At 37.5% G+C, this 18,499-nt stretch overlaps 1 protein-coding gene across 13 annotated transcripts in view; it reads right to left on the bottom strand.

The window, feature by feature from the left end:
- The window catches only part of CACNB2 (calcium voltage-gated channel auxiliary subunit beta 2), a 158,940-nt gene that overhangs the window by 12,476 nt on the left and 127,965 nt on the right, over positions 1-18,499 (bottom strand). For 6 of the 13 annotated variants that reach the window (XM_048510600.1, XM_048510588.1, XM_048510597.1 and 3 more), the window contains 7 exons: positions 16,534-16,670; positions 13,393-13,469; positions 8,757-8,890; positions 5,088-5,168; positions 4,652-4,710; positions 2,429-2,538; positions 210-218 (listed from right to left, as the gene is read on the bottom strand). In XM_048510600.1, the coding sequence (XP_048366557.1) occupies positions 210-218; positions 2,429-2,538; positions 4,652-4,710; positions 5,088-5,168; positions 8,757-8,890; positions 13,393-13,469; positions 16,534-16,670 (607 nt within the window). Of the gene's footprint in view, positions 1-209; positions 219-2,428; positions 2,539-4,651; positions 4,711-5,087; positions 5,169-8,093; positions 8,156-8,590; positions 8,611-8,756; positions 8,891-13,392; positions 13,470-16,533; positions 16,671-18,499 lie in introns of all 13 variants that reach the window. The other 7 variants (XM_048510589.1, XM_048510596.1, XM_048510593.1 and 4 more) reach the window with 5 other exon arrangements.

The following is an 18,499-nucleotide window of genomic DNA, read 5'->3' as shown; positions in this document are numbered from 1 at the left end:
TTGCCGGTTGCTAATTAATCTCAAGCATTAAAATTCTGTAATGTCTTCCAGAACAGAGAATTTAATAAAAAACAAACTGTTCAGTGACTTATTCTTTTTTTCCCCTTAACAAAACTTGCCATCAGAAACAGACAGCAGCTTTGTGAGGTACAAAACATACTGAACACACACAAAAAAGGGGGACAAAGTTAGCAACTATATATACATACCCAAAACATCTGGAAAGGGAGGGCATTAATGAAGCAAAGAATGGAAAAACCCAAGACAATCAGGTTCTTGTCCAAAGCATACAGAATGACATAAGGCTACAACAAGAGCAGCTAGAAATGTAACATGTATGGGAACAAACAAGGAAAAAAGTTTGGGTTCTTGAGACTGACAAAGAAATGAAGCAAAAGCTGTAGTTTTGATTCAGCAACTTATACAGAAGCCATGTACACATATAGACACACATGTGGCTATTGGGTTTTACTCATGTGTTCTGAATAATCTCTTTTCTTGAAGAAATACATTTTCAAACACTTCTAAAGAATTTTCCAGTCTTTGGCATATTTTACCTAAGATATTAACAGTGCAATCCAAAGGGGGGGTGGAGCTGAAGCTACAGCGGAAGCAGCGGAAGGGTTGTGCTGGCGTCTGTGCCACTTGTGCCGCCCAAATGAGCATGGACACCGGCGCAGAGGGACTTACCTTGGCAGTTGGCTGCAGCAATGGCCAAATCTGGAAGTTTGGCTCTGTGGCTGCAGGCCTCAGCACAACAGCCTTCCTTGGCATGGAGGGGGTGTTCCATAGTTGGTTCCCAAGGGACTTTTGGTCCAGGAATACACCCCCCTTCAGTGGCACAGACTTACCCCATCAAAAAAAGGTGGCGTGAGTCATTTTCCACTATGAATTCTCCTGGGGGAGAAAATAGCTGCTCCTTCTCTCCTAGTGGCTGTGCCACTGATCACCTTTATCCAGCACCAAGGGCAACCACAAATAGATCATGAACAGAGTAACAACAGCTGGTCTATATTACTACCTTCGGCCTATTATATTTCACAAACCTAGCTTGTACAACACAGCTGATATACTACTATATGCGGAAATGTTTACAAGAGCGTGACCCTTGATGTAGAGTGATATGAACTGAATTATTCTTTTTCAAGACTACAAATTTCTATTGCACTTGGATGAAAAATGATTTCATTTTTTCTTTGGGTTAACTGCAATTTTTAGAAGGTGGCAGCTTGTACACTGCCATTAGTGAGCTTTTGTGAATAAAAAGGAATATGTCATCTTAACCTATAATATAAACCATTGAAGCCAAATCTAAGCTTACTTCAGGTATGCCCAAGGCGTTGAGCACACCCAGAAGAAGACAGACTGCTGATTAATGACTAGCAAGAGAAACAACAATTGTCTACCATTTTTGAAGGGCAGAGTTCAGAAAGCCCAAGGAATAATAAAGCAATCGTAACAGAACTAAATAATTCAATCACAACAGAACTAGTGGGAATAATGTATAACTGTACGAAAAAACTAGTTATATGATGCTCTACTTATTTATGCACATAAACAGCTACAGTTTTTTGCAATAAAATGGGCTGCAAACACCAATGCGATGTCTCCCAGATACATATCTACGCTTAGGACTTCTCATTTTAGCACCTGTGATCAAGTTAATTGCCATGTTTTAACATTTGGGGAGTTTAAAAGCCAGCGGTAAGTGGGGAGTTAATGGTAATGCCAACAATGTGCTACAGATCGACATGGGAACATGATTAGGATTAATCATGGTGCTCTCATGTTGAGTTCAAAGAAAAGACTGTCCAAAGTTGCTTCCAATTCTGCCAAATGGTCTTTTTACATGAATACAGTTGTAGGTATATAAATATGAAAGCAAATCTGTGTTTAAATACAACTACTCAAGAGCATCTCAAACTTTACCAGTTAACCAAAGTTATTTTAAGTCTATGAAGCATTTCCTCTTTTCTATAGGGATAGAAGATTTTTCAGATGCACATCTAGCACAAGTGAAATATTTATAGATGAGTATTGTGACAACCTTTGTAATGCTAGATGCATTTTCTTTTTAACTTCTATGCTTTTTATGAGTCAGTTACTCAGCTATGGAAGTCATCTCGCCAACACTTATTCTAAGAATCCCCTTGAGAAGCTTGTATTATTTTGAAACATTAAAATAGTTTTAGATACATTAGCAAAGTCTCAGTAAGATATAGGCATTCATCAGCATTTACTTCAAAAAGGAAATGGGTAATATTCTTCAAATCTGGCTCATAAATGACTACCAGTGTGAACAACTGATGTCCCGGCATCCTATGTGGCATTTCAATGAACCTTTCCGTACAAAGTAAACGTTCATTTGTGAGATTTTTGAGCACTATCACCAGTCACAATTTGTGCTCTTATCACTTCACACACTTACCTAAGCTTGACCTGGTATTGGATCGTTCTATTATTGCATGCTTGCTGGGATTGTTTAATACTGAACGTTTGGCAAGCGAGATGTCAGCTGTGACCCGTGTGATTGATATACTGAACATTAAAAGAGGAATAATATTGTTATTCATTGTTCAGGAACCCAAGGTGTAAAAAAGCAAAGCAGAGACAAGAGACAATAATAAATACATTACCACACAAATTTTATATTCCACAATCATTCTAAATAAATGTTGATATTTGAAAAATATTTTCTTTTCTTTTTAATTAAAGTTATTCTGAAAAAAACAAAGTTGGATACAGAGCTTTACAAGTTCATCTTCAGTTCTATAAACAAATCACACAGATTCAATGAACCATCCTAGTCAGAATACCATCAATCAAACTTATCTAACTTTTTACTACACATTAGACAGATTTACTCAACTTTACACATTTCTTTAGTTTTTCCAATCTTGTAGAGGTTATGGCATTTAAAACAAATTCTTGAGTATTTTTTGAGAAGTCTACATAATTCTTTGGAGGATGGTTGGGTATGGGAGTTTTAGTCTGGAACGTTTTATGGTTTTAGGATCAGTTTTATAGTGGTTTTATTGTCCTATTGTATGAGATTTTATTATGGCTTTTATTGTAATCTGTCCTGTGACTGTAGTAAAGGGTGGGGAATAAATCTAAATAATAAATAAATAAGATAATTCAATGAAAAACATTTCATTTTCTTAACTAGTTGGGGGATAGTTGTTTTCACTTGGAATCAGATACGAGCATATTTTTATTTTTTACAAAACCAAGTTAAATTTGCTGTAGTAACTGTGAATATGTGAAGTAGTCCATTTTTAACTTTCATACACTGAAGACCTTGGAATCAAACTCATACAAATGTAGGCAAGTATGCAGGCTTTTACCTCCAATTGATTCTTTAAAAGTATACAGTCGTCCCTTCCACATTGTAACTGTCCACATTGTGGTTTCGGCTTATCGTGGGTCTGTTCATCATGGACACCCCCACAACATGGGCACCTGCCAAAGTGGTTCCCAGTATCACAAGGAGGGCTGCTGATGAAAAGTCCCCCTTCCATCTGCCGCTGTCAAGGGGCTGCTGCCACCAATGCCACAGTCCACAGCAGACCCAGAGAAACTGAACAGTTGCTGCTGCTGCACACAGATCCCCAAAAAACTTGTAGCCTCTCCATTCATTTCCACCCAGATGCAGTAGCCTCATGTCAAAAATAATTTTAGGCAGTTTTCCAGAGCGGGGAGCACTGCACCCCTAACCCCATCAATGTAGAAGGGACAACTGTAGATGTTTAGCTCAGAAAGGACTAGGGAGGTCAGCCTCCAGTTGGGAACAGGGAATCCCCCATTACAACTGATCTCCAGACTAGAATGATCAGCTTCCCTGGGCAGAAAATGGATGCTTTGCAAGGTGGACTCTATGGCATTGTACCCCACTGAAGCCCCTATCCACCTCAGGCTCCATTCCCAAATCTCCTGGCATTTCTGAGCCTGGGTCTGGCAACCTATCCCCCCCTATTCCCACTGGTGGCCAGGTGGACCTGACAACCTAAGGAAGGACATATTGAGAAGGACATGGCAGCAGATTGCATGTATTTAAACAACTGTGTTGCAGAGAAGGGCATTAAGATTCTGCTGCATTTTTTCTCCTACTACTATTCAAACATCTATCAATGATTCACAGGCACAGAATTCAGTGGCTCTATTTCAGCATACAATGGACTAAAAATTTCAGAATTAAGATTTTACTGATGCTTATTTTTGGTTTCTAGAGTCAACGTTCACACTTTGGCATTGTGCCTTTGTTCAATTTTCTGGTTATCCATATTTAGATAGAGGTCACATTCTTTCAGAACATTATAAAATTGATCACATTTCTTTTTATTTGTTCTTTGAGTCTTTTTGTTGCTCCTGCCGAGATTATTAGTTGCAAGAACTATAAACGAAGCCAAATTTAGTAATTTTATTTGAAAACACAACCTGTTAAAAGAATCATTACAAGTTTAGTTTGTTTAGTGCTAAGCTAATTGAGGCATTAATTGGGGAAGCACTAGCCCTGCTCCTTGGTTCACAAGAAAAACACTGTCAAGAACATTCACAGTCAAGATATGTGAAGGGCAAAGGACTTCAACTGAAATATCTATATTTGACTGAGAAAAATATTTTATGTGATTCTAGATCCTGAAGTACTTACCGCCCTTCAAATCTGTGTTTTAAAAAATCAAATAATGCTTTTTGCATCATATCTGTCACCTAAAAGCAAAAGATAATGACAAATGGATTAAATGTTATTAGTTAATGTTCTAACTGTTACAGAAACAATGAAAATGAATGCAGTGGATAAGGGAGACAGTATCTTGACTTTCTTAAAGTATCAGCCCCAGAAGAAACTGGAGAAAACAAATAATTATTCCAAAATATTCTCTAATTGTTCCTTCTCCCTTAATGTTCATTACATTAATTCTGATGCTACTACACATTATTTCTCTTTTATACTAAAAATGCAGTCCTAAGCAGAGATATATCCTTCTGAGTTCCCTGAAGTCAACTGGCTTGCAAAGATACAACTTGGCTTAGTGTTACACTGTAAAAAACACATACACACGTACACACAGAGAAGCTACACTTACCTCATACCCCTTTAAGGAAGGCCCCACTAAAACTACTGGCCGCATCGAAGGCACTACATCATATGGAGGGATGTGCTCTGTCTGATGAAAAGAGAAAGCGCTCAGTGTTCAGTTCATAATTAAGCACTTCTTTATTTTATTTAATAGAATACTCAAAGGTGCAAGCATGTGAGATTTTGCATGTTGATTTTCTATTTCCCACAAATGTGAAATGACCCCACATCAGTCCTGACTCTGAGGAGAATATTCTGAAAAAAATTTTCACCCAGTCATCATCAGCAAAGTTTGATATTAAGTTTAAATAAAATTCTATCGCTCATCCCACTATCATCAGCAGAGCCAGAATTTCACAACAATATAGTTACTCTCGGAGTGGTCAGTGTACTGTATCTGTAGAATTCTATTGTAATTGGTCTCTGATATCTAGATAAGACAGTTATTTCAGTCAAAACAATTCTAAAATCTAATAGTAAGTTGACAGAGAAAGGAGACATTAACAGTGCCATCCTAAATAGAGTTTTCAATTTCACTACGTTAATGACCTTAGAAGAGCAAATCTCTGCTTGGGATGGCACTGAAATGCAAACATAGGAAAAACTGCCATGGTTTTTCCTTACTAAACCATAATGATCCCATTGAGAATTCTCATTGCTCATAAGCAAGTTTTTCATTCACAGTGTACATTAAATTCTCCAGTTTAGCACTACTGATGTATGAATTCACAATAATGATAATGGTAGCAATTGAAAAATTATCTGTATACCCAGTACAACAATCTTTCCTCTAGAGAAAACTTCTACCAATCTTGATAGCATTGCATGGTAATACATACCAATTACTGATAATTAAATGCAAGTATCAGAGCCCCATAGGGGGTGGGGTGAATCCAGCAAAGGAGCAACCCTGACAGTTTACAGCGGCCACTGCCCGCCCACCCATCCCCCTGGTGCTGGAATATGGCATGAATGCTGTGCCAGTGTCCCAGGGCCCCTATCACCAGCATAGCAGGGGTGGGCTGGGGCCTGGCTGGGGCGTGGGTGACATTCATTGGCTACTTCTAGGCCTTTACCAGTGTTATGTTGGCGGGCTGTTAAGGCACCCTTTTGGATGGCATAGGTGTACTGAGGCCCATAGAGGCTTCTCAGTGGCAGGCTCTTTCACTATTCAAACCTCCCCACGCCACCAGGAACCCTCTTTGGGGGCGGTGACCAGGTGCCCGGCTCTTGGATGGGGCTGTAAGACAAGTAATTGCAAATATGGTAAAAAAAAAAAACCTCTTTCTTTTTTAAAAAAGTGTACTATGAGCATTAAAAATAAATTTTAAAAACTCATAGTTTTGTTTGCCTGTTTGTTTTCAAAGAACAAATTTTTCAAATTCAAAACCACCAACCTGTAAAAAGCTTAAAAGCAGCTGTGCCAGATCTATTTTTCAAGAGCCTACATAGTGTAAATATACCAGTGTACATCATGGAAAGTTGTCATTGTTAATTACTGCAGAATTGAACATGTCTTAGGTATAACCACAATAAAAGCAATAAGGTAGAATACAAACGTAAGAGAACAAAGACAAACGTTAATACAGCAACAGCACAAAAAGCCACATAAACAGCTTTCTAAAGTAGTCTAAAACATGAAACACACATTGTCAGGGGTGTTCTTATTTTGTTTGGTTCCATGTAAATCACCACATAATAGATACAGAAGAATGAAAAAGTGCCCAAGGCATCAATAGCATTGTGAATTATTTGTACAGGACTGGATTTCATTTAACGTTTAGAGGGAAAGCCTATAATTTTCCTGCACTAATTAAGATGATATGCATTATAGTTACCATGAATATAAATAATAGGATGGTGTATTATTATAGCAGCCCTTAAAATCTCACCCTCCTTTATCCAGCAGATCAATGCCCCACAGTAATATTTCCCTTTTTTATGACGGCTGTCTATAAAATAGCATTTGCTGTAATCATAATCCTTGAAAATTAGCGTAGGTACAGAAATTACCTTATTTGATGGAATACTGTCACTTGTTAAAGTCAGTTATGTGCCAACCATCAACTTTTCTCAGCTCTAATTAAATGTCATATCAGTGGCAATATATAACAGAAATGGAACAGATCTTCACATCAAAATTATTACTGAAATAGCTAAATAGGCATCTAAATAGATTGTGGTGGATATATTCGCCATTGGATGGCTAAGCTTTGACTGTTCCAGTGAGTTAATCAGAATGTCTGTCTAGGTTATGGTGGGCACATATTGACACAAAAGGAATCACAACTACATCTGGGAATTTTGCAGAGAATTTGGGGATTCTGTCTAGCAATAGCATAAGAAAATTAAAAGCAGAAAGAATTACTTTGACCTGTTCCTAAAAACTTAATCCAGTGAAAACAAATAACTGACTGGTATTTTTAAAAAATGTAATGGTCACAATAACGATGAATTTTAAATTTTAAAAAACATTGTAAACAAATTAACTGCATTTTATTTATTGGCGTTCTCTAACATCTGGGTATAATAACTGCAGCATCTATAATGGAAGAGAAAGGAGGCAAGCAAGGGAATTTTTTTAATGCAAAAAGAATCAAACAGGGTTTGAAAAGGAAGAAGTGAATTTTTTTATACTGCCAAGTTTCACTTGGCTTGCCAAACTATGGTCCATGAAAGCTTGCATGTTCTGTATGAAGTTGTGCCTCTGAATTTTTTAAAAAAGTAATGTGATAATATTCGTGTAAAAAAATAGAAATCTGAATTGCTAGCTCACTCTGCATTGGTTTAATAACTGGCTGCTAGATAACAAATTCCAAGGATTTAGTTTCTTGTAGTCCCTGGATAAGGGATGACTATATACCATATTCATTAGCCTACCTGTGAGTAACTTCACCTGTGAAGGGAACCACTAGTTATGTTCTCTAATAGGCAAGATGCTACTGTCTGACTGATGGAGGAGAAGGCAAGAACAATGGGAAAGAATTTATAGATGACAATAGAAAAAACTCACAGTAGACCGCCAAAACAAGTCTGCAGTTTTCCACTGGTCTTGCTCATCTGCAGATTTTGCACCTAGTGGATTAGAAGTTTACATACTGACTAAATTAAAATCTGAAGGTTCTTTTTAAAGAACAAGATGCGCAGCTGTTAAGATTCAACAAAAATGAATAAAAGCGAATTACAAATCAAAAAATCTGAAAAAAAAAAGACAGTAAGCATGCACTAAAGAGGTGCATTACCAGGTCTTGTCAAAGTTTTGCTCCTGCGGATATTTAAAGAAATTCCCTTGGCAGCCTATTATTCCATCAAAAAGGAAAAGTACCAAAAGCCTTGTCTGACTGAGTCACTCATGGGGATTATTCTGCTTGTTTTTACTGCACTGAATCAGCTGGTAGTTTGATAGGTTTCTTCCCTTGCTTGAAAGTGATTGTGCTGTATAAACTGTAGGTGACGATGCTAATGATGCCCGTGGCAGAATAAACATAGCTTGTGTCAATGCCGACTTACCGATTTCTGCTTCTGCTTAGCTACAGCAGCATGGAAAAGAAACAAAGAATAACAAGAGCATGCATGTTATTGGCTTGTCAAAGGACACAGACAGTCAACAGGACTAGAAATGTGACGCAGGGCTGGTGAGCAGGTGTACAGATGGCAGCTTAGAAGTCGATGTTACCTTCTTAAAGAAGGGCATTCGTTTCTCTTTGGAGTGGGGTGATGTTACACTGTTTGCACTGGGTTTGGGGGAGCGATGGTTTGCTGGAATATCAATTTCTTCTGCATCTAAGCCACTGGCATCTATGTCTATAGCTATATGTAGATAAACAATGTAAAATTATCAGATGGCAGGGAGGCGAGATAAAGGTAAAGAGAAACAAACACAAAGCAATAATATCCCTGGTCAGATCTCGGTCAAGTATATGATATAGAATAAAAAGGAGAAAAAGGAAATTATAAGGGTATAATACACAAGGGTTATGAAATCATCACAGTGAAATTCCTGTGAAATTATCACAGGAAATTATATGAAACTAAAAATTTAATGTAGTTTTTATTCAACTGTGTTCCCCCCCCCCCCCCCGCCCTATTTTATATAAATTAATACAAATGCATTCTTGGTTACACCGGTTGTATAAACTTTTAGTTTTCAAATCTTCTGGGCAGATTGACACAGTAAGGCAACATACTGAAAGACCTACATGCATAACAAGTAAAGAAAGTTTCAGGAAACTCCCACATCCAAGCAGTCCAGATTAATTTCCCTTGAATAAGTGTGTGTGTTTTCCCAATATACCCTTTGTCAGGGTTCGCTGTGGGCACCTTTACAATTTTGAGAGAGGGTGGCTAGTGCCATTAGAAAATGACAGCAGTGGGAGGTAAAATTAATCCACAAATGGCTGCAAAAATTGCAGAAGGGAATTTTTAAAAAACATGACAGCAAGGGTGGGATGAGGGGAACAGAGAAAACAGAGAAAGAGAAGGAGGAATAAAAAGAAGGAGAGCATTAAGGGCAGGGGGAAGAGGGTAGAACCACAAGTGGGAATGGAAAAAGTCCTGATTCTCCAGTAACTATGGCTGCTATTGCAGCTATGGAAGCCTTTTTTATTTAAATGAGGGTAGCTAAGCCCAGTGTTTTACAATGGCCCCACCCTCTTTCTGAAAAGTTTAGTAAGCACCAAAGAAAGTAATGGTGGGTGCCAGAGGATCCATGGGTGCCATGTTGGGGAACCATAACCTAAGTAGTGTATAGCAAAAGCTTAGAACTTATAACTCTGAGCCATATGATCAGCACTGGAAATTGAGTGCAAAAATCAAAGGAGATTTTACTTTTGGGTCAGGATTAAAATAAAATATTTCATTAAAAAAAACCCCAGCTATTCTTGTTGGGTCTCCTCAGGAAAAAGATGTGTAGTGATTTTATAAGTCAACATAACCTATAAACTTTAAATATCATGCAAAGCAGGTAATATACAAAATAAAGTTAAGTATGGGAGTGTTTGAAATATACAGGAAATCATGTTGCTTTATAAAGTTGGAGATCTGTAATTATTTTCAATAGATGGAATTATTTTCTGCAGGTTTTGTTTGTAACATATTCTACCAAGAATTTGCTGCAAGTTAGAAGTAATAAACTATAATCTTAACAATTTGTGCAGTTCTCCAGAGCATATCTGTGCCCCCATAAACCACTTCTCAATGGATACAAGAGTAACATACCAAGGATGAATAGTAGTATGTTTTGATATTCATTTGTACTTTGCAGATTATAGCATTTGTTTTAGCAGTTCAAATTGTAAATCATGTTTACATCTTTAGAGATGTTGGCTACTATCCTAGATCATCACGCGTGCAGACAGAATAAGTGTTTTTACTTCTGTCAGTCATGCAGTTGGAATCAGCAAGCCAATTTTAAAGAAACAAACAAGCTATTATTATTATTTTCTGAATGACAAATTGTAACAGGGCAATAGCTATAGTGGGGCCAACTGGTCAACTGGTTCATTCTACCCACACTTAAAAAAAAAAGACACAGCTTTTAATTTATGGCATAACAGCTTCCATTTAAAGCATGTGAGCTTATTTTCTGAAAAGGAAAACCCTAAATTTACTTGGAAGAAAAGCAGCCATAAATTTAAGACAACCCCATTAAAATATTGTACTCAAACAAAATTATTATTACTGGATATAACAGTAACTTGTGTGTAAGTGTAAAATGACTGCCTCTTGCATTTGAGTAAATACTTTATGTAGTCATGTCTGTTGTACCACAGAGGGTGCTCCAAACTCCGCCCACTCATGCAGCTTTGCTCATTCAAGACTCTCTGTGGCTCAAGATAGATTTTTGAGATCATTATTGTAGAGGGTGGCCGGGGGGGGGGGGGGGGCACACGGGACAACTTTAGCTGTTATGTCATTGAGAATGGCAAGCTGCTTAAAGCAGGATCTTAAAGCAACTTCTGCTAGGAACTGGGTATTCATACTCAGTCAAGTTACTTGAGAGATAGACGTCCCAGTCATGATACCGTTACACTCTGTTAGTGAGACCTCTCAAAATGGAAGAACTCTTGTGGCACTAGATAATGCCATAATAAGACTATGGCCCCTTCCACACACGCAAAATAATGCATTTTCAAACCACTTTCACAACTGTTTGCAAGTGGATTTTGCTACTCCGCACAGCTTCAAAGAGCACTGAAAGCAGTTTGAAAGTGCATTATTCTGCATGTGCAGAATGAGCCTATGTGAAGAGGAAGGATGACTACAGAAAAGAATGGAAGGAGGTAGGTGCTACCCACAGGCCAGCCTCCAGTTGGCCATCATTAACTTTCAGGGTAGACTTTTTTCAAGCTCATTCAAAAGTGATAATGATCACTGTTAAACGCCATTTTTGAGAATGGCTTTGTAAATGTACATATGATCCAGTGCCACAATGTGTGTCCAATGTTCTGAAACGATTGCATAACTGAGGTGCTGTGTGGTTTCCGGGCTGTATGGTCCGGAAACCACACAGAACCTCAGTGATTACGGCCATGAAAGTCTTCGACAATAGATTGCATAACTAATTCATCAAGCTCAAAACTTCCCATTGCAGTTTCTTGACTTCCCAAAATGGTTGGCTGATGCCATCATAAGAGCTATAATTCTCTTACCTTTTTAGATTTTATTTACATATGAACATTTTGTATTTACTCTTTATGTAAAAATATCATTAATCTTCCATATCTGTAGCTCAACAGGATTATTGTTCCTTACACTCTTTGCAAAGAAAGCATATCAGCTAAGTGAAAATTATACTTAATTTGCTAAACATTCATCTATTTCTAAAGAACCCTGATCCTTTTTAAGCAAAAAAAAAGAGTTTATAAGCACATGCAGTTCGTTAATAACTACAATTGAAAAGGCTTGAATGTTAGCCTTAATCAAATTTATAGATTAGACATGCTTAAAAATAATTGAGGCATAACAGCGTAAAACAAAAATAGCATAGGAACATTCTCAATCTATTTTACCAAAAACCCTGAATGTTCTGTAGCTGTAAATTCTTTGAGAAGTCATGAAGTTCCCTTTGCCTGATTTAATGAATTTTACAAGAATTTTAAAAATGCAGAAAAATATCTCTAACTCAAACAGATGGCTCAGGAACACAGAATATTTTATCAAAATGTAGCAAAAAGTAAACCATTTAAGAAAATCTTAAAAAAAACAAACCCTGCAGCATCCATCCAATTGTGAACGCAATTCAGATGGGGGCGTACTCTGCATTATTTGGGATTTTATTGTATTATATTTTGAATTTGCAAGCCAGCCTGGACCATGGGAAAAGGCAGGGTGTGTATAAAGTGCTGTCAAGTCCCAGCTGACTTATGGCAACCTTGTATGGTTTTCAAGGCAAGAGACGAACAGTGATCCTGGTGCTGACCCCATTTAGCTTCTGAGATCTGACGAGATCCATGACTCATGGGACATCCATGTCAAAAGGCAAGGTACAGATATTAAAAAACATACACTGTGATATAAACTACTGATCAGGTTAGTCTCTGTTTTCTGGAACAAGTATTTGTAAAATACCTGTCCCTATTCTCTTCTTGTTGTTGTCTTTTGGGATTCCATTAATAGAACGATGTGTGTGCTGCAAAAGTCATCACTTTTAAAGGTGTTCACCCCTTCCTTCAGTCTCAAGATGTTGAACCTGAGCAGGGTGCAAGTGCATGTTGTGTCTAGTGCACATGAATGTAAATTCATATGTGTGAACAATAAAACTCCACATAGTACACACAGCCTGCCATTTCACTTTATGTACTTTATTCTGAACTGCTGATGACACACTGTAGAACCCTATTAAGTTCTTCTAGTGTATCTTTCAACTAAACTGGCTTTTAAGAGCAGGGTACTGTAGAACATTCACTATGTAGCTGACAGAATACAGCCTTTAGCAATGTGTGTAATTCAGGGCTTGAGCCGTGATCATTTGCCTGAGAAAAACGGTATTAAAAGCATGCCCCTGGTTTCATCTAAGAATCTTGGCAGACATAAAACAATGCAGAGTTATACCCACTTTCAACAATAGATCCTACTTGTTTTATTTTCTTTGCAAGCAAAACTGCCAGTGAAGCAGTGATTCTCATTTCTAGCATACACATGACACAGTTTTACTAAAATTATTTGGAACCTGAACCTGCCAATGTATTGTTTATATAAGGGGAGGAAAAGATAGTGATCTGTCATCTCAATGAAAGGCTGATTTGTTACTTCACTAAAAACTGTAGCTTAAAAGAAGACACTCATTGTTAAAACAGCAATGACCCACTTACCAGATGACGGAGGTGTCGACTTTCTTGAACTAGGTACTACGTCACCCAAACTAGATGATGAATTTCCTCCTGATTTACTAGAGTAAATAAATATAGTTTAACTGTTTTAAATTATATATTTACCTGTCATTCATGCAGAGAAATTTTCTTGACCAAATGCAGATGTTTAGTGTTTCCCATAAACTATATGAAGAATTTTTAAAGAAATTATACAGGACAATCTAATTCTATAATGGACTGGCCAATAATGTGTTCAGTTTCACACGTGCAACTTTTTATCATTTTAAAAACAGGTTGATTATGTGGAGTTGCTAGTTTTCAGGTAGTTTATGTGCAGCCAGACAGTGCTCTGCACCCAACCGCAGCAATCTTTAGAAATTTCCAGTAAAGAACTTTAGAAAAGACCAAATGCTCCTGCCTCCTCATTTTTGGGATGGTGGTTTTGTTTCTGTGCATACTCTGAAAGGAGTCAAAAACTTTTCCATTCAGTACCTATTCAAATACTCGCAAAAGCGTACATGCACTTGAAAGCTTATACCAAGAACAAAATTTTGTGGGTCTTAAAAGTGCCACTGAACTCAAACTTTTTTTCTATCCAAATACTGTGAGAAAAAAGGAATGCACTTCAAGCGACAAATGATTGCTGTGTGAAAAGTGGCCAGATTACATAACTGCATTGATGTTAAAGTCTCTGAGTGGGCCCACAGTATACAAAAATATGAAGCTGACTTGAACCCTCTGTCAAAATAAAGGACTAGGTCCCTTGTAGCAACCACAATATGGGTATCCTTTGGGTGCTGAACTTAAAAAAAAACCCAAATAGCGCCTTTACAAGGCAAGCAAGGTGTGGGTAATTCTAAAATGAATAAGTATATATAATAAGTATTAAAAATTGTGTCAAGCTAAGTGGTACAGATTGGTAAATTATGACTGCTGAAATTACCAAGGCACTGTGAATATACAATATACAATTAATAAAATCTTTGAATACTTTGTAATTAAACAGGTATAAATGCGTTCAAGAGAGGTTCTGTACAAATCATCATGAACAAGTCTCCAAGAGAATTGGTGTCTGTATGCTGGAGAAATTTTGGTGTATCACATATTATAGTTGTGAAAGAAATCTACAATAGGATGACTGATTAGTTAATAGGGACAATTCAAGGACCATTTGAAAGGTTCTTCCTTGGATCATCTTAGAATATTTGCTGAAGAGCTGCTGATAGATGCTCTAAGCACAGTTCCTACAGAACCACAGATTTCTTTAGGTAGTGATCGAACCAAATAATATTATGCTGTACATCCATGTTGTACCATCATGAGGCAAAGTCTGTTATCTATACTAATGTGTCTTGAACAAGAAGTATGAAAGGACTCTGAGCACAGCCTACATCTCTAGAAAGTTTACGTGCACTTAATTGCTCCTAGTGATGAAAGCACTGTTAATGGTAATGAGTCTCACAGCAAGTAACCCCAAAAGGAAAATATCTGTATTTTATGGAGGATCAGAGGACAAGTGTAACACAATAAACTTCCCATCAGTGAGTGATTGTAGCGATAATTGCTAGATCGGTAGGATGGTTAGTTGTGGAGCCTTATGATTGTCACAAACCACAATAACACAAACTACATAAAGTCTGTCATAAACAGGCAAATCAAAAGGCTGAATCTGGCAAAGGGCACAATTATCATACCAAACACATGAAGAGGGATCACTGTAGATTGGGCCTGCTTTTTATTGGTTGGGCCGTTGTCATGGGTGGTTAGGTTAGTTAGTAAAATGATGTGTATAAGGATGGAAAACTACCATTGTTATAAAGTTGTGTGAAAACATGCCATGTGTGAAATAATGTCGATAACATTTGCTAGGTTGAATGTTAAGCAATATTTTTTAAAATAGAGCTTATTTATTTACTGGTAGACTCTTAAAAAAAATTTAAGCAATGGGTGGTGCCCTGAGGCAGCAGGTCTCAGGGGCATCAAGGACTGAGATTGGACTGAATGGGATGTGCATGCATAAATGCTACTGGTTGCATTGCACTGTACTGACTGAATATCTGGAGAGTATAGATTTGAGCTGCGCATGAACAGCCAAAGTATTCAATGAAAAATTGTCTTTCTGCTTGCAACTGGCAAACAGAGCGTGAGCTAAACTGGGGGATATTGGAGCATCTCTGAACAATTATGTCCACATGTCCTTTTGCACAATACAGCTGCAGCATCAGAAAAACTAAAAAGAAAGAAACCCAAAGAGGAGAAAAGAGCCTCTCTAATTAGACCCCCCACACACACACACACACAAACTCAAGAGAATGTATGTATTGCTTTTTTTTCTGGCAGTTAGAACAGAACTGAGCGGGAAAGCATTCAATCATTTTGTCAGTACATTACAATGAAGCTAGCTGAAGCTCTAGAAAGTTCCAGAAAATATAATAGATACAGAATCAATATTTAGGACTGCACAAAGAACATGTGAAAGAACAAAAATATTTCACAGATGGTTGGGCATGGTGACAGCCTTAACTTTTAAAGCCCCTAACATCTATTGTCAGTCCGCTATCCATTGATAATAATTATGACTGTCCAGTTTATACCAACTGTGGAAAATCCTATGTTTTTCTGACAGGTATCCAGGATTTGACATGACATGAAAGGAAACATGTAAAACCAAAGCCTGTGTTTCTTCTCCTCATAGAGTACAACCAGGGGATCAAAATATTGTCTGAACAGGTTTAAGGACTCTTTTAACATAAAGCTTCATATAAAGTCAAAGAACATATAAAACAGTATTACTTTTGCTGGTACTAATGATAGTCTTATAATTTGGGAACAAGGTAAATTTTACTAAAATAGTATTGTGATATGAATGCCAAAACTATCAGTATAGTTATTATGAGACTGCAACCAACAACACCAAGCAGTAGAGGAATATTTTAAAGGAAGAAACAATCATCTTTGTTAAGAATGAATTTTTCATTCCCTCCTCCCCTCCCCATAGCAAAATCATGTTATTCAAAATATTACTTAGCAACAAACATTTTAATCTAATTCTTTTCATCACTGATCCAAGTAATACAAATATACACAAACTATACAAAACATTGTGGCAAATATATAAGACATAAATATATTTTTAATTACCTGGAGTAAAATTTTCCTTGCTTAGCCTTTTGTTCATGCTGCAGCCTCATGTTTTCTAATTTGACTGGACTTGGTATGAAACCTATTTCACAGCCTTCTTTCACCAATCGTCCTATCCACCAGTCATTGTTAAATTTCTAAAGAAACAGGTCATGTATTTAAATGTTAGAAGTGATTCAAGGCAAAGGATTTCTGTAAAACCCATCCTTCTGTGTCACAACTGCAGTGCAAGTCTTTATTAAAAATTGTAAGTAAGGTACCGTATTTACATAGGGTTATATCCAATGTATCCATTTCAACAGCATAAGAAGCCTTCTGCCAGTAGAAGAGGCTATGCTGGCAGAAGAGCCAGAAGGATAATTTTGCTTGCTTCCTCATTCTCGTTGTGTCACATGGCCTTTTGTCACAGTAAGTCCCTTAATTCCTGGTATAACCTTTTTGATGCTCAATGGGAGGCGGCTGGAAAAATCCATCTTTGCCATATTCATCCCCTCTTTCCTCCAGTTAATTTTAATAGTAGGGAATTATACATGTGAGACTGGACTTAATTTTTTTATTTCATTTACTTATTTTCTTCATATATATACCCCACTGTGGGAACGGATCAGAATGTGTATAAAAATTGTATTTAATCAAGAAACATGAAAGTCATAGAACCAAGGATTTGCAAAGAATCAAAATGGGAGCTTCTGTGTAAGTGACCCAAAGCCTGCATTTTTGCAGTAGGTCAAAGCTTGCTAGTGAAAATGCAGGCAACTACAGATAGCATCTTTAGTATCTTGGCACTGAGGGCCTACGTGACAGCAGACAGATGCATTTTATTACTCTGTTTTTGGGTTAGAAATGAATGTGATTAGTTAAAGGCAAAAGTGTTTTTCTATATAGTTAAATGAGCACAGAGAAATGATAATGAGAGTAATTCACATGTATTAGTATTTTACTATAATTCTATTGTCTTAGAATCATTGTATAATTGTTAGAATCAATATTTGTTCACAGGTAAAATCATTGTATTAGAATCGAAGGAAGTTTTATGATCTAAAAGTATGTAGATTCAAGCCTGCATGCCCTAGGGACATAGCTCTCTCTGGGAGAAACTTAGCAAAACGGGTTTTTCTTGGAGGAGCAGGCTAGCTTGATGGCTGTTCTTTGTATATGCATAGAGGCCATAAACTAACAGCATGTAGCGTTTGAATTACAGAAGGAATGTGAATACGTAGAAATATAGGCTGTCTTACTGTGACCAGGAGACAGATTCTGACCAATAAGATTTTTAAGGTATATGAATCATAATATGTGAATAAGGGGATGGACTATGTGACGTTTTTGCATCTATAAAAATTAAGGCTCTTCCTCTACTGGCCGTGCCTCCTTTGAGAGCCACCCGGGAGGGGTAACCTCCTGTAACGATCTAAAATCCGTGTCTCTCTCTTGAGAGCACCAGGGCCTCTCCCTCGGGAGAGGTCACCTTCTGTAACTTATCTGTATTCTGTAACGTTCTAAAATCCGTGTCTCTCAATTGAGGGCACCGGGGCGTGCCTCTTCCTCGGGAGAGTTCACATTCTGTAAACTGATCTAAATTCTGCTAAGTAAAAAAACTGTCTGTTTTCTAATGTCAGATGTCTTTTGCTCTTATTTTTAACTTAGTTTTTCTTAAAACTAACTCAGCTGTGTAGGACCAGAGAGCGGCCCTGGCCCCACACCACTTTTCTCTTCAATGGGCTCCCAAAGTGGCCTATAGCAGTCTCCCTTTCTTCATTTTATCCTCACAACCACAACCTGGTTGAAAATGTGTGACTGGGCCAAAGTCTCCCAGTAAGTTTTCATAACAGAATGAAGATCCAAACCTGAACCTCTGAGAACTTTGTCCAATTCTAACCACTACACTGCACTAAAATGTGGCCATGGTTTACTGAGCCATCTGGCCTTGAAGGGAGAGGGGAGGAGCTACACTGCCTTAATGGTT

The sequence above is a fragment of the Sphaerodactylus townsendi genome, linkage group LG11, assembly GCF_021028975.2.
Source record: "Sphaerodactylus townsendi isolate TG3544 linkage group LG11, MPM_Stown_v2.3, whole genome shotgun sequence".
NCBI classification, from domain to species: Eukaryota; Metazoa; Chordata; class Lepidosauria; order Squamata; family Sphaerodactylidae; genus Sphaerodactylus; species Sphaerodactylus townsendi.
The sequence above is the reverse complement of the archived record's forward strand: the minus strand, read 5'-3'. Positions and strand labels throughout refer to the sequence as shown.